General features: G+C 49.1%; 1 protein-coding gene across 2 annotated transcripts in view; it reads right to left on the reverse strand.

The window, feature by feature from the left end:
- SULT2B1 (sulfotransferase family 2B member 1) overlaps nucleotides 1-9,950 on the reverse strand; it is a 33,661-nt gene extending 23,711 nt beyond the window's left edge. The window contains exon 1 of one of the 2 annotated variants that reach the window (XM_082437458.1): nucleotides 9,754-9,950. In XM_082437458.1, coding sequence (XP_082293584.1) covers nucleotides 9,754-9,824 — 71 coding nt within the window. In that variant the 5' untranslated portion in view covers nucleotides 9,825-9,950. The remainder of the gene's footprint in view (nucleotides 1-9,753) is intronic. The other variant, XM_082437459.1, reaches the window with a different exon arrangement.
- Nucleotides 9,951-21,713: the final 11,763 nt, after the last annotated feature.

The following is a 21,713-nucleotide window of genomic DNA, read 5'->3' on the forward strand; positions in this document are numbered from 1 at the left end:
CACCCGGTCCATGCGCATTTTTACCCCTCTCAGCATTCTATTCTTTTCTTTCATAGCCCTTTTAATACTTAGTAACTATTTTCTTTGTCTATTGACTTCTTGAAATCAATCTTCCCCACTAGTAGTGGAGCTACAAGGGAACAGAAATTCTGCTTCTCCCATGTCCCACTTCCAAGAACCAGCATCAGACAGGCAGGCAGCACTCCGTTATATTTGTTGGATGCACAAATGAACGTGACCTCCAGAAATTTATGGGATGGGTGCCCTTGAGGAAGTGCCCGGTGATATATGTACCACCATGCTAATTGCAACATTGTAAGAGGGACCCGAACAACAGAGAACTGGTTAAATAAATCAAGACTGGATAAATAAATCACTGCCTGCAAACCTTGGAATCCAGTCATTCAAAAGGAGGCATTTATGTTTTGATAGGGATTGGGGTTACACATGTATTTCTCAAAATGGCACACTTAATAAGTTTGTGCAGTGCCCTGTATATAAACATCATCTATTAAAAAAAAAAAAAAAAGCCCATAAACAAGTGTTGAAGTCTATTTCATAATATGCAGCCTGGAATGTTTAAGGTGAAATGTTCTGATGGTTGCAAATCACTCCTTTGAAATGCATCACCAATTAAGATTGCTGGATGGATAGAAAGATGTACAGATATATGATAAAACAAGTATAATAAAATTTTAGGAGTAGTGGGTATAGAGGGGGTGCATGCTGAATAATTCCTCCAACGTTTTTCTATGTCTTGGAATTTTCATTATGAAAATTCCAAAAGATTGGAGGGGTGAGGAGGTGGCATTTATTTAGGAAGATGTCTGAGATATTACAGAGACTGAAAAGACAAGGGGCAGAGCCAGATATAAAGTAGTATCTTACTTATGTTTAAAAAATAAGTAAGTAAAAACAAGATACACACATAGAGAAAAATTTTCTGGCAGGCAAGCATTAGAAGTGGTTACTCTGGGGATGAGTCTGGGGTGGTTGCGAGAACCAGAATTTTGCATTTTATGTCCTTCTGCACATCTTGAATTCTGAATTGTGAACACAGTGGCAGTGACTGCCATGTTCTCGCACTCTGCCCCCGTGGCTGGTGGGACCAGAGAGGTTTCTCCGGGGACTTGGGAGTCATGGGTGGAGGATGGCAGAGCCGGGCCTGGCATCACATCACCAGGAGAGCCCACGTGGGGCTGGGATGTGAGTTTGAAATGAACTTCTACCGTGTTAAGATCCAGAAGTGGGGGGATGATTTTTACACCTGCTAGACTGCCTTAATGCGGCACATGTGTACCTTTCCTTCTTTTTAGAAAATCTAAATAGGAAAATAACAGGAATTCCCTGGAGGTCCAGTAGTTAGGACTCAGTGCTTTCACTGCTGTGGCCCGGGGTTCAATCCCTGGTTGGGGAACTGAGATCCCACAAGCTGCATGGCAGGACCAAAAAAAAAATTAAAAGAAAAAAAGGGAAAATAACAAATTATTGGATTGTATCTCTGTATCTATTGATCATCTGGGTTTATTAATAAGTTATATGTATTTATTATCATCTGGGCTTGTTAACAAGTTAATGGTCTCCCCCAGCACTGCCATGCCAGCCTCTGGGGATCCCCATACTACCAGCTTGGTGTGTAACTTAACCGCACTTATAAAAGTACATGCGAGCACAGAGTGGGCACTCAGCTTCCTTCTCTGCTCCTCCTTGTCCTGCTTTTTTAAAAAACAATTTATTATTTATTTATTTATTTAGGCTGCTCCAGGTTAGTTGCGACATGCATGTGGGATCTAGTTCCCCGAGCAGGGGTGGAGCCCGGGCCCCCTGCATTGGGAGCGGGGAGTCTTACCCACTGGACCACTAGGGAAGTCCCCGTCCTCCTTCTAAGCAATATTGATATCAGACCTTACTCTGCATCTTGCTTATTTTTTAGTTACTCTACTATGGCAGTCTTTTCAAATCTGTAACTATCTCCTTGTTTTTATCTTATTTTATTTATTTTTTTAATTAATTTTTATTGGAGTATAGTTGATTCACAATCCTTGTTTTTAAAAATAGCTGCCAGAGCATTATTTACAATTGCCATGGTATGGAAGAAACCTAAGTGTCCATTAACACATGAATGGCTAAAGAAGATGTGATAAGGACTTCCGCGGTGGTCCAGCGGGTAAGACTCTGCACTCCCAATGCAGGGGGCTGGGGTTCGATCCCTTCTCTGGGAACTAGATCGCGCCTGCATGCCGCAACTAAGAAGTCCGCATGCTGCAACTAAAAGATCCCGCATGCCACAACTTAAAGAAAAAGAAAAGAAAAGAAGATGTGACAGATATATATATATATGTGTGTATATATATATATATATATATACATATATATATATAATAGAATATTAGTCATAAAAAGGAAGGAAAGTTTTCCACTTGCAGCAACATGGATGGACTTTGAGGGCATTATGCTAAGTGAAATAAGTCAGACAGAGAAAGACAAATACTGCATGATATCTTTTATATGTGTAATCCCCAAAACACAACAAACTAGTGAATAAAACAAAAAAGAAGCAGACTCACAGATATAGAGAACAAAGCAGTGGTTACCGTTGGGGAGAGGGAAGGGGGGAGGAGGAACATAGGGGTAGGGGATTTTTTAAATAGGGTTATTATGGGATTATATGAAATCATGTTGTGAAACTTTTGAAAATTTTAAAGCACTATAGAATTTAAAGAATCTTTCATTCAATAAAAAAATTTTTTTTAATGGCTGCGAGATATCCCATTTCCATCTTGAACATTATTTTCCTGTTGAGGAAACGTCCTAATTTTTTTTTTTCGTGTTTTCAATTATTTTAATAACAGATGGAAATTATTATCACCTAAAGTTTTAGAATCATTATTTTTCCGCTTATGAAAAATTACATATAGAACATTTGGAAGATACAAAAAATAATAGAGAAGAAAATAAATATCACCTGCAATTCCCCCACATAGAAATGACCATGATATATAGAGATAGGTGGATAGCCAGCTAGAACTTTGTCTCTCAAAGCCTCCTAATTTTAAGTGAATTTTGACAAATGCATAATACCTCCATGCAATCCAAACCCCTATCATAATATAAAATAGTCCATCACTCCAGAATATTTCCTGGTGCTACTTCCCAGTTAGCTCCCACCTCCACCCTCAGGCTACCACTGTTCTGAGTTTTTCCATCATAAATTGACTTGGCTGGTCTTGGGCCTTCTAGAGCTGTCAACTTATAGAAAGTACTCTTTGGCATCTGGCTTCGTTTGCTTAGCATAATACTCTTGACATGCACCCCTGTTTGTGTGTGCATTATAGAGTTTGTTCCTTTTCATGGCTGAGTAAAATTCGACTGTATGAATAGATTACGGTGTGTTGACCCATTCTCCTGTTCATGGCTGTTTCCAGGTTCCGCTTGTATGCATAAACCCACTGTGACCATACTTGTCTTCATGTGGAAACTACATGATCATCTCTCTTGGGCAAATAAGTAGCATTGGAATTGCAGGGTCATAGGGTGGGATGTCATACTGTTTGGATTATAGTAACTTTATAGATTTTAAGTTCTGATAGGGTAAATTCTCCCTCCCCATTCTTTTTTTTTTTTTCTTCCCTGGCTATTCTTGCACATTTAAAATCTATACACACTTTTAAATGATTTTTTGGTTTATTACTTTGATGATGATGATGATAGAGGACAATCTAGCTAAAGAAATGAATCACTCTCTTCAAATTCTCAGGGTTCTTTGTACTGCATCCCTGGCTCTGTCCTTCAAAGCCCAGCAGATTCTTTGTGGGCCCGGTGGCCTGCACTGCCCCACCTCCCCTCGATTCCCACGCTAGCACAGCCAGTGTTGTTCCGTTCCCACTGTCAAGTTCAACTTGTTCCCTGCATACGCCATGCTCCACCACACCGTTGGAACTCTGCATGTGCTGTGCCTTTAGCCTGAAGGCTCTTCTCGACTTTTCTCTCTTCCCTTACCCTCTCTCTCTCTCCCTTCCAACATATATTTATTAAGCCCGTACTATGTACCTCTCCCCACCCTTGGGGCCTTTGCAGTCTAGAGCCATGCCATCCAATAGAACTTCCTCTGATGATGGAAACGTACCATTCTGTACCATGGCGACTGCTGGCCTCGTACAGCTACTGAGCCCTTGAAATGTGGCCCATGCAACCCGGAGCGGGGCACAACTTTTAATTTTATTGAATTATTATTGACTTCAACTGAAACACTGACACTCAATTCAATTATTGGAATACCTTTTAATGCAGGTTTGGAAAAGCTCAGGCCTGAGAATCGACTTTTGTCAGCTGTAACGGTGATGAGAACTGAATGCAAATCAGATCTTTCTGATGTAAGGTTAGCACCTGATTTGAGAAAGTGCACAGTGTGTTCAGAGGCTTAGTATGAGAAGACTAAAATATCTTATTAATAATTTTTTTCTATCGATTATAGGTTGAAAGAATATTTCAGATATAATGGATTAAATAAAACATCTAATTAAAATTAATTTCAACTGTTTCTTTTACTTTTTGTTTAATGGGACTATGAAAATGTTTACCTAGGGGGCTCGGGTTATGTATCCATGGGGCAGTGTTGGTCTGGAGGGTGGACAGACCACAGACTCATTGATCCCATTTGGGGTGACCAGCTCCCACCCCCACCCCGTGAAGGTGATGGCCACAGAGGGGCAGCCCCTCCCTGTAGTTCCAGGCCCCTGTCTGATCCCTTTCTCTAGCATGGAGGTAAAGAGAGGGGTCTCCGGAGCAAATCCCAGATGTACGAGTCCTCTCTGGGCCTCAGCTTTCCCATCTGTAAAATGGGAATCCTAACATCATCACCCTCACAGGACTGTTGTGAAAACGGAAGGGGTTCAGCCACACAAAGCTCCGAGCACAAGCCTGGTGCATGGCCAACGTTCAGGAAAGTCGTAATTATTACCATCTTTCACCCCGTCCCCACCCTTCCTGGCACCTAGGTTCTTGGCTCAGGAGTGGTCACGGGAATTAGAGAAGGAGGAAGGAAAACTGTGTGATCCCTGACTCAGCAGAGAACGGCAAGTCTGACATGTCCTGGGGCATCACCCACCGCACCCATTTCACTGATGTACAGCTATCTGCTGGACCCTGTCTGCCCGGCGGGTCCCAGCTGGCGGGTGACATGGGTGGGATTTGAACACAGGGTTGACTTCCTGCGGGTTGCTTGACTCGTGATGCGGGCATTCTTGTCTGTAGTGGCAGAGACCTCGGGGTCCCTGGTCCAGGTCCCCCTGTGAGTAGCTGGCCACGCCACTCTTGGGGTCTCTGATTCAGGCCTCCCAGCAAGACCAAGGTCTCCCTTCTTGCCTCAGCGTTCGATGCCACTGATGGTCCACTGGGTCCCGCTCTGCATCCCCCAGAGCCTGCTTTCGGCAAACTGGGCTGCTCTGGCTCTTTCCAAGTGTGTCCTGGATATTCCCACTTCCTGATCCCTATGCAGGGCCGCAGGCCTAAGTGGGATGCGGGCACACATCCTACCGCCCCCTCCCTGGCCTCTAGAGAGCAAGGGACCCGAAACACATCCTTCCCTTCACTCTCCAAGCCTGGGTCCCTTGCAGGGCGTGGTGGGGAGAAGGGAAGGTGGGGCTGTGAGCATCTTTCTCTAATCCTCACCAGGGCGCCTGATTTATTAGTGGAGGTCCAGAACCCCACCTCCGCTCTGCCTGCCCAAATTCCACCCAGACAAGAGGTCCAAGGTCTAATTATTTGTTTATTGCCTTTTTATTAGCGGCCCCCTTCCCCTTGGGAAAAGCAGCTCTGAGACTGGCAGGACTATAGCCATAAAATCATCCAAGTAGCTTGGCCTCCCCAAGGAAGGAGGAGCCAGGGCTGTAAAACCAGGGTTGGTGACTTCAGCCATAAAAACGGTGAGATCTGAAAGGAACTTGTTTGGGGTTCTCCAAGATCAGAGGTAGGGGAGGAGCAGCAACCTCAGGTCCAAATGCTGGCTAGGCTCCTCCTGGCCTTGACCTTCACCCTCTCCAGAAAGGGCTGGTCAAGGTGCAGCCCGGTGCCCGGGGTATTCCAGGAAATGTGGCAGAGCACAATATACCTACTAAGCCTCCTGTCTGGGCAGGGTTACCTCCTGCTCCCTCATCTTGCTTATCCCCAAATTCCTTCCACATCTGCCCACCCCTTCCAGGGTGTGATAGAGTCAGGCTGTCCTGGTTCACATCCTGACTACAGCTCACTTGACAGCTGTGTGACTTTGGACAAGTCACTCAACCTCTCTGGGCCTCAGTGGCTTTCGGCATAAATAGAATGATAATAGTTAATCTTTCTCGTGGCTTAATCTCGAACAGTTGTTGTGAGGATTAAATGAGGTAATAGGTGGAAGACACTAAGCAAGGTGAGCATGAAAAAGATTCTCTAGGGATTAACATCTTCTGGGCTTGTCTCTGTGCCACCTCTGCCTCCTGAAACTTAGTATAACTGCCTGGGTCCTGCTTAACTCCTGCTTCTAGCTTTTTCCTCGTAAAATTTTGGTTTCGCCCTTAAGATCCCTTTTGAGTCCTTTGGATACATACAAGTCTCCATGGAACACATTTAACATTTCTAAACCATAATTTGTAACAGATTATGAACTAATGAACTAGAACGTTCCAAGCAATATGTCTCTCGGGCGCCTGTGGGCTCCTCCTTGTCCCATTGGCCTCTCCCCCTCCCCACCATCCGAATTAAATCCCTGTCAGTCACTTGTTTTTTTTAAAAGACAGTTTTTTTTTTTTTAAAGATTTTTTTTTTTGATGTGGACCATTTTAAAAGTCTTTATTGAACTTGTTACAATATTGCTTTTTTTTGGTTTTTTGGTCCTGAGGCATGTGGGATCTTAGCTCACCTGCACCCCCTGCATTGGAAGGCAAAGTCTTTAACCACTGGACCGCCAGGGAGGTCTCTATGCTTGTATTTTAAAAATGATATCTTGCTTAGCTTTTCTTGTTTTGGGGGAGGTGGGGAGCTTAAAAATGGAATCTGGCTGCAGTTAGTGTCCTGGGAATCGCTTCTTGCCCTTGACATTAGGACTCATTCATGTCACTTCCAGCACCCGCTGTCCTTTTCCTCTACTGTCTCCTCCCCTGCATGCCCTGCCCCTCCTCACTTGTCTTCCAGCCCTGACTCATCCTGCAAGTTCCAGCTCAAAGCTTGCCTAATCTCTCCTCCATTCATTCCTTGACATCATTCTCAGAGCCTTCACAGGGTCCCCGAGCCGAGGACTGCAGAGGTGGTCCCGACTCTGTCCCTGTCTGTGAACGGTTCCGCCTTTTGGTACCACGGCACAGGTTTGAAGCCAGAAGTGTGATCAGGGACCTGCCTGTGGTGGCCAAGAATCTTAAATTGTGTGAGAAGGAGTTCGCCAGGTGAAGGAGAGAGATCATTCCAGGTGCAAAGGCTTCAAGGTGTGAGATCTGGGCTGGAGGGGACGTGGAAGCAGCCAGGTGGGGCCCGTGGAGCAAGGAAGGTGGGGAGGGGGCTTGGGGGGCAGAGAGGCGCTCCCACAGAGGGAGCAGGGCCAGCAGCAGGGCCCTAGCCCCACTCCCCCATTTTAAACCAGAGCAGCTCTGTTTTGATCTCTATTACGTATTTCTGTATGGATGTAAGATTTCTCCTGGACAAAGGAATCTGTGTCTTAAAAAGGTTTTGGAAACCATCGCTGTGGGTGCTGGGGAGCCATGGAAGGGCCTTGAGCAGGGGGGTGGCCAGGGATAGATTTAAAGATTTAGAAAAGACTTCTCTGAGAATCCCTGCAGAGGAAACCATGTATGCAAAGGCACTGGGGCAGGGAATAATGAGGTATAACCAGGGAATTTGAAGTACTGGGGTAGATGGAATGCAGGTGAGGGAGGGGATTGACCTGGAGAAGCCAGGGTGCCAGGGCCTGGAGGGCCTCTGGACTGGGAGGAGGGGAGGGGCAGCTCTGGGAAAGACTGGAGGCGTGGAGGCCAGGGCGAGGCTCCAAGGGCAAAGATGAAGTCTGAGCTGAGACCATGAGAATGGAGAGAGTCAGGGGTCAAGAGAGTGGGGTTGGGGAGTGACAGGCCGTGGGAGGGAGAGGAAGGAAGGGACAAAGACAATTGGCGGGGGTGGGGGTCTGACCTGGTGACCGATGGGGCCATCCCTGAGATGGCAACCTGGGAGGAGGAATAATTCTGGGCAGCCACTGAGTTCCCACACAACGCTGGGGACATTATGTGTCTGAGGGGCCTGAAGCAGGGAGTCCAAAGGGATGTTAAGGGCCCACATGAGAGGCATCCTTCTGGGTCCAGGGGATTCCAGAAGCTCATGGAAAAGAAGATTTTAAGCCACCTCCCAGGGGGCTGCAGAATTTTGGTCCAGAAGTGTCTTATAGGTGAGGGTTATTTACTCCCATTTTTCAGATGAGGAAACTGAGGCTGGGAGAGGACAAATGACTGAATCAAGGTCACGCACTGAGCAAGGGCTGGGGATTTTATGGCCAACTGGCTGTGTGGGAGCAAAGAAGAGGGAGGCTCCCAGGGCCTGGTGGGAAGAAGAGGCTTCCTAGATGTGGGAACCCAGGAAGGGAACCAGTTTATCTCAGGAGGGAGAAATGGCAGAACCCAGAGGCCCAGAGAAAAGAATGCTGAAGAGAGAACGCTGGGAGTTTCTTCAAACAGAGCTGGGACCAGCCTGGTAGCCACTCTCATCCTGAGAGGCCCAGAGACCCAGGAGGCTTGTCTATGTCACACAGCACTCAGAATTCAACTGCTCGTCTCTGGAGTCTGGGGCATGAGGGTGAGGGAGGGGAGGGGCGAGCCTGAAACAGTACAGTCAGGGGTGGCTGGAGGAGCTCAGGAGGCCAGGAGAGACTTGCCTGGCAGAATGCAAGACATGGAGGGTTGGGATCATCTAAACAGCTCACTGTGTGATCTTGGGCAGGCTGCCTGCCCTCTCTGAGCCTCCACTTTCTCCTCTGAGAAATGGAGCCGTGGGGAGGGGTATCACTGAGGCTGTTGAAGAGAGGGGAAAACACGGGCTTTGGGGTCAGGTGGACAGGGTTCAGATTTGCTCTGGCTGTGTAATCATGGTCCCATCACTTTCCCTCTCAGCCTCAGTTTCCCCATCTGGAAAGTGGGTACTATAAAAGCGTCTGACTCATTCCTAGGAACAAAGGAGTCACACTTCTGAGGTGGGGAAAGCTCTGTCTTGGGGACCCATCCTTTGGGTCCCCAAGCCCTCCAGGGCCACAGACTCTGACTCTGAGACTCAGCTGTATCCCAAATCCAGTCCACCTCTGCTCTCCCATCCTCCCCCCACCAAACAGAACAGAAGCCCCTTGAGGGCAAGCACCCCCATTTGAAGGGCTTTTGGTCGTGTCTGGGAGGAAAGTGGGTACAAAAGGCCCTCCTGTTTCCCGGACAACTACCATGCACCAAGCCCCTGCTCTCATCCAGTCCTACATCAGGCAGGCAAACTGCTTCTGGACCCGTTTGACAGAGAGACTAAGGCCCTGAGACGGACAAGACACCCCAAGCATCCCAACTGGTGACTCAAGCACAGCCCGGGTCCTCGAATCCCTTCGCAGGAAGGATCTGCACTCCAGGGTGGACGAGCCAGCCCAGCCCAGGCAGTTCTGAGGCTCCAGGAGGCCGGGGGCCACCTTTGCAGGGACCCCCGGCTCTTCCCCCAGGCCACCTCCTCCAGGGGCGCTGCCGGCACGTGCCCAGGTCTGGGCCTCACCTGATCTCCGAGATGTTTTTCTCATAGGGGTCCCACGCAGACTGGTTCCCGGGCTCGGCAGGCTCATCCATGGCAGGAGGGCGAGGGTGGGGAGAGGAGGACGCGCTGGGAGCAGATAGCACGGGGAGCAGGTGTGCGCGGCGGTGGCGTCTGCCACGCAGGGAGCCTGCCAGGTGCCTACCTCCACGCCCAAGGGGAGGGGCGGTATCCAGCCGGTTCTCCCAGCTGCTACCCACGCCTCCGACAGTGGGGAGAGGCCAGGAGGGAGCCACCCTTCTCTGAGGGTGTAGAGGAGGGTGATGGGCACCTCCTGGGCATCTTGCCAGTGGCTGGGGACAGAGTCCAGGGGGTCAGAGACAATCCCACACCGGAACCTTCCGTGCTGGTGGCTGTGGGCATGTCTGTGCCCATCTGGAGTCTCAGTTTGCTCATCTGGTCAAGGAGCTAGTCCCATCTCAGAGTTCATTCATTCATTCATTCATGCCTTTATCCATTCAAGAAATATTGATTGAGCGCCTCCTGTCTGCCAGGCGTTGTTCTAAGGGTTGCAACACTGCTGGGAACCAGACCGACAGGAACTGCCCTCGCGGGCTGACACTTGTAAGGGGCACACATCGAAACAGATTGAGAGACGGGGACAGACGCAGCCAGGGTCACAGGGGCACAAACAGGAGAGAGGGGGCCACCGAGAGAGGGTCAGAGACAGCAAGAGACACAGAGAGAACGAGGTAGAGACAGAGAAACATGCAGAGCGTCAGAGACGGGGAGGAGCTGAGGGAAAGCGAGAAACACTGAGGGTCAGAGATAGTGAGAGACATTGAGAGACACAAAGAGATACAGAGATGCAAGAGATAAGGGCCAGAGCTGGTTGGTGTGGGAGCTTGAAGCTCGCAGTGCCTGGTCTGAGTCCCAGCTCCAGCACCTCCCAGCTGTGCGGCCTGAAACCAGTCCCATCAGCCCCCGGGCCTCAGTTCCTCCCGTAAATGGTACCCTCGTCATCGGGCTGTTGTGAGGACCGGGTGAGACATTTCTCAGATGCTTTGCGGAGAATCTGACACACAGGAGGCTCCACAAAGCCCACGTCCCCTTCTGCTCTGTCCCCCACCCAAACCCAGCTCCTCCCCACCTGCTGGTCTCCTGACCCTTCAGACACTTGGCATCTGGTCACAAAACCCAATCTCCTCACAAGAAATGACTGCTTTTTATAGGACAAAGAATGTGTGTACCTTGTTTAAAAAAAAAATGATCTGAGCCGATAAGTCCAGAAAGAAAATAAGCATCCCTGGGACCCGCCTTCTACCCACAGAGATAAACACCGTTAACGTTTTGGCAGACTCTTTCTAGAAACTTCTTCTCATCTTTCTACTATGTGCCAGAGAAATTTTGGTTGGATAAATAAATACAAAAATATCATCATTTAAAACTCTATTTAGTAGAGACACAGATGTAGAGAACAAACGTATGGACACCAAAAGGGGGGGGGAAGTGGCGGGGGGTGGTGGTGGTGGGATGAATTGGGAGATTGGGATTGACATATATACACTAATATGTATAAAATAGATAACTAATAAGAACCTGCTGTATAAAAAATAAATAAAATTAAATTTTAAAAAACCACCTCTATTTAGGAGGCTCCGTTATGCCCTCCTAACCAATATTTCCCCAAAGCTAATACTATCCTGACCTTTATAACCACAAATTAGTTTTGCCAGCTTTTGATCTTCATATAAATGGGCTTATACAAAAACAAACAAACAAAAAAAACTACTCTAAAATTAAATGTTTGTTTAAAAAGAAAAAAAACCAACTCATTTACTGACCAATTACAGTTTGCCATGTTGTGTAGGTGAGGGGGGTGGGGCATGTCAGACTCACGTAATCGATGCAGAAGGGGGCTCAGAGACGTAGAGTGACTTGCCCAAGGTCACAGAGCATTGCCCACCCTCACTCCGAAAACAGGCAGAAGACAAATGTCCTGGGGCGTCACGCCCCCTCAGTTTATCTGCCCAAAGGCCCATCTCTAGGATGTTGGGATATGAAGAGCCTCCCCCTACCTCACACCACCACAACTGAGTTCGAATTCTGTCTTGGCCACTTTTTTTGGCGGGGTTAGGGGCAGGCCACACTGCATGACTTGTGCGATCTTAGCTCTCCACCAGGTATGCAACCCGTGCCCTCGGCAGTGAAAGTGCAGAGTCCTAACCGCTGGACCACCAGGGAGTTCCCATGCCTCAGCCACTTTCAGTATTAGCCTTGATGTTCCCATCTGTGAAAAGGGCTCCCTCACAGGGAGGGGGAAAATCAAGAGGGCCAGCTCTCTCTGTCTGGGGCTGAGTGGATTTCCCATGTTGGGGTTGTGGGAGGTTGAGCGAGACATCCCGCCTGGCCTTCTGGCCTGGACTGCCTGGCCTTTGTTCTGCCTTCAGTGACCCTTTGTTCCTAGCTCTGAGGAGGTGACAACCTTGCCCTGTCCCTCCTGTGGGAACCTCTCCTGAACCCCGTCCCCAGGGGCCCCACAGAACCAGAGGGGAAGAGCACATGTGCCAGCCAGAAGCCTCAAGTTCCAGAGGAGAGGGAGAGTCTAGGGGGAACAGAATGCCTAGATCCTTGAGGGAGACTGGGGGGGAACTTGGGGGCGCAGCCCTGGGGAACAAGGAGATCCAGGGAGACCCAATGAGAATTTCAAGGAAGATGTTTAAGGGAGAAGGTGGGCCTGGAGGCTGTGCCAGATTGGGCAAGGGACCAGAAAACAAGGGGGCCCAGATACACAATGCTCCCACCCCAGGGCCTTTGCACTTGCTGTTCCCCTGTCTGACATGCTCTTCCCCAGACACCTGTGAGCTTCACTGTCTCCCTTTATCCAAGTCTGCCCTGTCTCACCTCCTCCGAGCTTGCCCACCAACCTCTCCTCCCACCTTTCCTGTTTTGTTTTTTCCAGTAGCACTCATCACCATCTGACATTCTCAATGTTTTAATCTTTGGTCTTGTTGACTGTCTCCTCATCAGACTGTCAACCCCATGAAGATGGGGCTTGTTATCTCTTTGTCTCCCATTGTATCCCAAGGGAAGTGCCTGGCGGAGCTCCTGGAACGTGGTAGTTGTTCCATAAACACTGCTGACGGAATGCGTGAATCATCACAGGTGATGGGGAATGAGTGATGGGTCGCGGTGGTGATGGAGGAGTTGGTTGAGTCTCTTCAGAACATGGGGATGGGGATGGGGAGATGCAAAGCCTGATTATAGATGGAGAGGGGCCCAGACTCCTGAGGAGGTGGCAAGAGGAACCAGAAGGCACCAGAGTAGCATCTTGCCCAGAGACAGGAGGGGAGGGACAGTAATGGAGACCACTGACCCCACAGAAATGGATCTGGTGGGGGGAGCCTAGGCATCTGGGGACAGGGAAGAGACTTGGAAGGGTTGGGAAGGAGAGAGTGGGAAACCCAGTGCCAGCTGCCATGGGGGTGGGTAGGTTCTGGGAGGAGCAGGGATTGTACAGTCATCCACTCCTCTGTCTATCTATCCATCCGTCTATCCAACTGTCCACCCAATTGTCCATCTATCAATCCATTCCTCCACCCATCCATCCATCCAACTGTCCATCTATCCATCCATCCATCCGACCATCCACCCTCTATCCATTCATCATCCATCCATCTATCCATTCATCCAGCTGTCCTTCCTTCCATCCATCTCTCCCTCTGTTCAGCATCCATTTGTCTATCTGTCCTCCAAACATCCATCCATCCATCCCTCTGACTAATATCTGGGGAAGCCTCTTCTAGGTCAGGACCTGGCACTGCGTCCACAAATGAGACAGGTATGTAGAAACAGCTTAGAGCTGTGCTGTCCAACACAGAAGCCACTGGCCACATGTGGCCATTGAGCATTAGAAATGTGACACCTGTAACCGAGGAAATGAACATTTCCAATTTCATTTCACTTTAATCAACTTAAATTTAACTTTAAAAACAGAAGCAATGTAATTCCTCTTAAATACAACATGAATGCTTTGGGAAGACTGTATTTCACTTAACCCTTGGAAACGGAGCATCGGAATTGAGATGAAACATGTAAAATATCTCACAGGTAATTTCTGTATTGATGACGTTGAAATGATGATATTTTGGATATATTGGATCGAATGAAACATATTTCTAAAATTAATCTTACTTTTTTTTTTTAAATGAGGTTACTAGAAAGTTTAAGATGACACACGTGGCTAGCATAATAGTTGAATTGATTCTGCTGGCCTGGGGGACATTGTCTGCTTGGTATCCTGCCTGTAGATACGGGTCTCTTGGGGAGGAAGAGGATGGTTTCCCAGGGGCAAGGCTGCCCCAGTAGGGGAACACACCAGGTGAGTGATCTGAGTGAAGAAAGCATCCAGATGGAGGGCCTGGTGGGGCAAAGGCATAGAGGCTGGGGAGACAGATGGGAGGTATTCCTTCCAATCCAAAGAGGGGACATCCGGGGATAGGGCGCGTTCCTGGGTCCATGGGTGGGAACTCACACCCATCCCTGGGGGCTTAAGGGCACAGGGAGCAACGCCAGGTAGGGCTGGGCTGGGCTGGTCAGGACATGCCCTCCGCTCCTGGGAGCCCCCAGGAAGATGAACACGTCATCCACATGTGTCACTGAACACGTAGGCCCCCTTCTGCTGCAGACCTCAGGGACTGAATGTGAAAGGGTAGCAGAAACTGGTCTACCCCGCTGGGGCTGAGGGCCGAGGGCAGAGATGGGGAGCTCTCAAGTGTGCCACCACCACCACCCCAGTCCTGGGCCCCCCATGCCAATTCCCTGGCCTCCCCACCAGGCTCCACACTTGGGTTCCAGGAAGCCCCAAGATGTGTCGTTTTGCGCCTGGAGCTCAGACATGGGCAAAGGGAGGTCACTGGGTCACGAGGTCATGTTTCCACAGAGTCGGGGCCATAGTCACCTCCAGAGCCCGACCTTTCCTTTAAAAGCTAGTAATTGCTGGGAATTCTGGGAAAGCTGAGGACAGGCCAGCGAGGGCGCTTATAGGCTGGGTTCCCCAGAGGGCAGAGGCTGGAGGTAGGGCTCCCAAATCCTGGAGGTGGGAACAAGGACTTTGAATGGGATGAGGAAGGAGGACAGTACAGGGGCTGGGGGCCTGGACTCCTGGGTCCTGGAGGAGGAAGGGATGAGGGCTGGGATTCCTGCGACCCAGACAGAGATGAAACTGGGACACCTAGACATCTGGACCTGGGGAAGGGGTGGGTCATGGATGGCGGGGGGTGCCCTTGTCCCCAGGGCTACCAAGGTCCCCTCTGAGAAGGAGACGAAGAATCATGCTGGGTGGGGTGGGAAGAGGGCAGCTGACACAAAGCCGGCACGGCTCCCTCCCCCCAGCCCTCTAATCAGTGGGTCCATCTCCGGGTGTGCAGCGTTGCAGAAAGCTCCTTCTCCGCTCCCCACCCCGATTTCTCCATCCCCATGGAGGAGCCTGCCGCAGGGCAGATACCGTAGACCCAGCTCCACCCCACGCGCTCACACACGCAGGCGCCCCGCCCACCCTGCTCCTGGAGCCCGGACTGGCGGGGGCGGAGCCACACCTCGCCTCCCGGGGAGTGGACGGCTGGAGGCGGACCGAGACGGGGGAGGGATGCTCGGGCTGGGGGTCTGGACTCCTGGGTCTGAGGGAGGAGGGGCTGGGGGTCTGGACTTCTGGGTCTGAGGGAGGAGGAGGTTAGGAATGGAGAGGTTAGGTTCCTGGTCCCTGAGGCTGGGACAGACAGTGCCAAGTGAGCCTCCCGGGGTTGGGGGGCGTTGGGTATGGGAGTCTGGGGTCCACAGCGATGGATCCAAGAACAAAGGAGCGGCCCCTCCCCCGCGACTTTTGGTGGACGCTCCTCACCTGTCCCCAGGGCTCTCTTCTGCTGAGATGCCAGGACCGGCCAAACCAGCTGTGCCAGTTGGGCATCCCCGTGACCCACTCCCCACATTCTCTCCCTTCCCTAAGATGGCCCCAGGGAGGCCTGGGCCCAGCTCCAGGGAGAGGATGGTGAGTAGGTGGATGGAAGGCAGGCTCAAGTGCTGGAGAACAGGACGCCCCAACGGCTGTTTCATTTCTCCGCCTCCTTCCTGCCCTGCCTGCCCTGCTTGCCCAGCTTATGCCTGCTCCTTCCATCATCCTGCCCTGGGCAGCAGGCACTGCCCCTACTCCCTTCTGAGGTCGGCACTTCCTCCTTGACCCTCAGTCCCCACAAACCCTGCTCCAGCAAACATCCATCCTGTTCTGCCCGCTGTTTCTGTCCCATTTATTCATTCAGCAATTCCTACCGAGGGCCTATCCTGTGCCAGGTGCTGTTCCAGGCACTGGGGCTACAGTGGGAACAAAAACTGAACAGTGACCCTACCTCCTAATCCCAGAATATGTCGGGAATTCCCTGGTGGTCCCGTGGTTAGGACTTGGCGCTTTCACTGCCGGGGGCCTGGGTTCGATCCCTGGTCAGGGAACTAAGATCCCACAAGCCCAAGCCACCCAGCATGGCCAAAACAAAACAAAACAAAACAAAACCCAAAATATGTGCCCTCAGACAGCAAAAGGCACTTTGCAGATGTGATCAAGTTAAGGGTCTTGAGATGGGGAGACGGCCCTGGGTAATTTGGGTGGGCCCAGTGTAATCACAAGGGTCTTTACAAGTGACAGAGGGAGGCAGGAGGGTCAGAGTTAGAGAAAGGCTGAAGTCACTATGCTTCTGGCTTTGGAGATGGAGGAAGGGGCCGCAAGCCAAGCAATGCAGGCGGCCTCTGGAATCTGGAAAAGGCAAAGGAACGTATTCTCCTCTAGGGCCTCCAGAAAAAAACAACCTTGATTTTAGCTTAGGAAGACCCATTGTTTTTAATACATTTATTTATTTATTTTTGGCTGTGTTGGGTCTTCGTTGCTGTGTGTGAGCTTTCTCTAGTTGTGGCGAGCAGGGGCTACTCTTCGTTGTGGTGCGCGGGCTTCTTATTGCGATGCCTTCTCTTGTTGTGGAGCACGGGCTCTAGGCGTGCCGGCTTCAGTAGTTGTGGTGCACGGGCTCAGTAGTTGTGGCGCACGGGCTTAGTTGCTCTGTGGCATGTGGGATCTGCCCGGACCAGGGCTCGAAACTGTGTCCCCTGCATCTAATTTCTATTTGTGTCAATTAGAAAAAGACACATCTCCCTTTCTCAAATGAATTTTTAAAAATATTAATATATTACTGAACAGTCTTAAGAATGTTATGTGGTTGCCCTGCAAGGAGAGCTGTCCAATAAACATGTCAGTAGAGTGCTATGGAAGAAACGAAAGCGGTGGGGGTGGGGGGACTAGGAGACCGGGGGTGGGCATTGAGTTGAATTGCAATTTTAAACCCACATGGTGACATCTGAGCAAGCACTTAGAAGAGGAAAGGGAAACGATGAAGAAGACAGCAAGGGCAAAGCTTCGGAGGTGGAACAGTGCCTCTCAACAAGCAGAATGGAGAGATGGAGGGAGCTGGGTCCCCTGTGATGTGGCAGGTTCTCTCCCAGCTCAGGGAAACCGACACGCCTTGCCAAGGCACAAGGACACCCTTGTGATACCAAGATACACAGTCATAGTTTTAATGTATCTGTCAAACCCTTATGTGGCACTTAGTGCCTGGGGCAGAGCCAAGAGATCTACACAACTCCTCATTTAATCCTCGTGATGACTTCAGGTGGCCGGCACTTTTATTTATTGGGTTGGCCAAAATGTTTGTTTGGGTTTTTCCGTAAGATGTTACAGAAAAACCCGAACGAACGTTTTGGCCAAGCCAATATTTCTTTATTTACTTATTTATTTAGGCTGTGTGGGGTCTTAGTTGTGGCATGCAGGATCTTCATTGCAGCATGTGGGCTCTTAGTTGTGACATGCATGTGGGATCTAGTTACCTGACCAGGGATCGAACCTGGGTCCCCTGCATTGGGAGTGCAGAGTCTTACCCACTGGACCACCAGGGAAGTCCCCCGGCCGGCACTATTATTAAGCCCATTTTACAGATGAGGAAACCGAGACACAGAGGGCTAATGTCACTTGTCCAGTTTGGATTCGAATCCGGCAGCCCGTGCTGTTACCTTAAGGCATGAACGGGGCTGGAGGAGAAAAACATTTTTGCACATTTCCTGGCCCACCATCAACGCTTAATCAATAGTAGCTCGGGGTCACCAGTTCTCATCCTGGCTGCCCATCAACATCCTCTGGACACTTTTTAAAAGCCACTCCCCAGGCTAAGTCAGAAGATCCAGAATCCTAGTGTAACTGTCTGTCTCTCCTGTTGGTTGGTTGGCGGTCCCTGGAGGAGGGATTCTGTCCACCGCCCTCACCACCAGGAACCCACAGCTCTTCTCGGAACAAACTAGGAAGAATTCACAACGCAAATGTTGAGCCCGGCGGTGCTCAACCGGAGACAATTTTGTCCCCTCCAGAGGACGTTTGGCAACGTCTGGAGATATTTTTGGTTGTCACAACTGGGGAAGGAGATGCTACTGGGATTAACGGGTCAAGGCCAAGGATGCTGCTGAACGTCTAACAGGGCACATGTGGCCCTGCGACAAGGAATCATCCAGCTCCAAACGTCAGCAGTGCCAAGGTGAGAAGCCCTGCTCCAGACACAACTTCCAGTTTCCCCCAGAATCTGGTGGCGGTAGTGGGAGGGTCCAAGCTAAAGAAATCTACAAGGAGAGAGAGAAATCCGGGAGGTGGGACGTCCCAAACAGGACAATATGCCAGTGTCTTCAGTGCCTCAGATCGACAACGGCAAAAGGGAAGAGTCACACAAGTTAGATTTTTCATGAAACTGAGTTAAATTTTGTGCATTTCACATTATGTAAATTTCACCCTGTTCTGAAAAATACAACTGTGAACGCTGAGCCCTAATTAATGATATGTTTGTTGAAGGGTTAGATGTGCCTGTACTCTTTTCTGCAACTCTGAAATGCATCAGAAAATTATCATATACCTTGATATTGTGATTTATAATAAGAAATATGCACTTTGTCCCTGTTTCCAGCACAGAGCTCCTAAAACCCTTGGAATTTCCTAAGTGATAAGAATGATAAAGTTGTCTTGATACTCATAATAAACCTCTTTCTACCACACCAGGGCTTATGTTAATAAGGTGACTTTTGGAAAGCACCTAAGGATGGAGGCTGGTTGCCAGGACAACCAATCAATGTGATTGAAAGGTTGGAACTTTCATCCAAGGCCTGACCTTGTGGGAGGAGACAGCGGCTGGAGGTTGAGTTCAATGACCAGTGGCCAATGGTCGAATCAATCACACCTATGTCAAGAAGCCTCCATAAAAACCCAAAAGGGTGGGCTTTGGAGAACTTCTGGGTTGGTGAACACATGGAGGTTTGTGAAGAGTGACGTACTCACAGAGAGTTTAGAAGCATCATGCCCTTTTCCCATACCTTGCCTTATGCATCTCTTCCATGTGGCTCTTCCTGAGTTACATTCTTTGATAATAAACTAGTGATGTAGTCAGTAAAATGTTTCTCTGAGTTCTGTGAGCTGCTCTAGCAAATTAATCGAACCCAAGGAAGGGTCATTGGAACCTCTGATCAGCTAGTTAGAAGCACAGGTGGCAATCTAGGCTTTCAATTGGTGTCTGAAGTGGGCGTGGGGGTGATCTTATAGCACTGAATCCTTAACTTGTGGGATCTGACACTATCACCCAGTAGATAGTGCCAGAACTGAGTTGAATTGTAGGACACCCAGTTTGTGTCTGAGAATTGCTTGGTTGCGGGGGGGGGGGGGGTGGGTGGGAAACCCACACATTGGAATTGGAACTGGTGGTAGAATATTACATACCCACTAGAATGGCTAAGATTTAAAAGATCAAGAGCTGGCAAGGATGTGGAGTAATTGAAGCTCTCCTATACTGCTAGAGGGGGTACAAAATATTCCAGCCAGTTCGGAAAACAGTTTGTCAGGGATGGGGTTCAGGGTAGGCCAACCCACAATGTACCGCTTTTTTGGCACATGGATTATTTTAGGCTGAAGATAATCAAGGCCCAACAAGACCTTTTCATCTCCCCCTTAACTGCCTAAAAGAATTCAGATAGGGAGCTTGGTCCAGGAAGAAAACTATCACCAGAGTATGGGTAGGTATGGAATCTGGGGGGGAACTAGCTTGGGCCTGTGTGTTCAAATTCCTCTGTGTCCCACTGTCTTTCCATGGCATGGCAAACTTTTGTTAACCAAACATCTCCCATCTTTCTGTGAATTATCTTCCTTCCCTTTGAAGCCACAGGCCCCTACCCCCTTCTCCTTAGCTCAGGATGGCATATAAGCCTCAATTGCCTGTCTTTGAGCCTCTCTTGTCTATGCGAGGCTCCCGTACACACAAAATTAAATTTGTTTTTCTCCTGTTGATCTATCTTAATTCAATTTAATTATTGGACCAGCCAAAAGAACCCAGAAGGGTAGAAGAAATTTTTTTCCTTCCCTATAATCGGTGATCATGAAGGACCAAACCTCACTGACTGAATCCTGCTTGCTCTGGGTCTCCTACAGCTGAGAGATCCTGGGACCTTGCACAGAAAGCTGGCAGAAGGGTATTATTTACGATAGCCAAGATATGGAAGCAACCGAAGTGTCCATCAACAGGTGAATGGATAAAGAAGATGTGGTTTATGGAATACTACTCAGCCGTAAAAAGGATGAAATTTTGCCATTTGCAGCAACATGGGTGGACTTGGAGGGCATTATGCTAAGTGAAGTAAGTCAGACAGACAAAGACAAATACTTTATGATATCTCTTATATGTGAAATCTAAAAAACACAACAAACTAGTGAATATATATATACAAAATAAAAAAGGGACTTCCCTGGTGGTCCAGTGGGTAAAACTCCACACTCACAGTCCCTGGTCAGGTAACTAGATCCCGCGTGCATGCCACAACTAAGAAGCCCGCATGGCACAGCTAAAAGATTCCGCATGCCACAACTAAAACCCAGAGGCCCAGAGCAGCCTAAATAAATAAATATTAAAAAAGAAAGAAAGAAAGGAAGGAAGGAAGAAAGAAAGGAAGAAAAGAAAGAAAGAAGGAAAGAAGGAAAGGAAGAAAGAAAGAATTAAGAAAGAATGAAAGAAATCCGGCAGAAGGTAAGAATTCTTACCATGTCAGTCTCCCAGATCTCTGCCTGAAGGTCCAGTGAGGATCTTTTTTTTTTCTTTTTTTAAATTTCTAAATTTAGATTAGCAGGAGAAAATATTTGTGGAACTAATTTCTTGGGTATAGAGACACTGGTGAAGATGTGTTACACTTACTCTTGGTTTTTATTGATTCTTTTCCTCCCAGAAATGGTCACTGTCATGGTCCGAATGCGGGTTGGAAAAGAATTTCCAGACACCAGGCAGAATGTAAAGAAGATAGAATTTATTAGAGGGAAGAGTCGCTACCAGAACAGCGGGCCTACTTTCTAGTAGTCTGAGAGAGTCGGGCACGAACATGTGCTATTGATCAGTTTTTATAGCCAGAAAACAAAAGAATGGTCCGAGGTGAAAATCTTGTTTACTGATTGCTCGAGGCACATATACCTTCCTTCTATAGGTTGAGAGTGGGACAGGCCAGATGCCTTTCCTTATTTGGGATAGGTCCCGTTGCCCAGGTGGGCAACGCCCAAGTGGGCTCAGGAATTTCGTAACCATCACAACATGATGGGGAGGGCGATTAAGAGTCCGGTAGCAGGTGCAACGCTGAAACTTTTTCAGGCAGGGTTGTCCTTGAAGCACCATATCCTTGGAGCACCACAGTCACTGTTTTTCTTTGTCTGTTGTGTCATTTGTCATAAGGGGGAAAACCCTAAGGCAGAACCTGGGCATCAGCCCTATAAGCCCGCCGAAAAGCTACTAGAGGGCTTCCCTGGTGGCGCAGTGGTTAAGAATCTGCCTGCCAGTGCAGGGGACACGGGTTCGAGCCCTGGTCTGGGAATATCCCACATGCCA

This window comes from Balaenoptera physalus, assembly GCF_965194825.1.
Source record: "Balaenoptera physalus genome assembly, chromosome: 19".
Classification (NCBI taxonomy): Eukaryota; Metazoa; Chordata; class Mammalia; order Artiodactyla; family Balaenopteridae; genus Balaenoptera; species Balaenoptera physalus.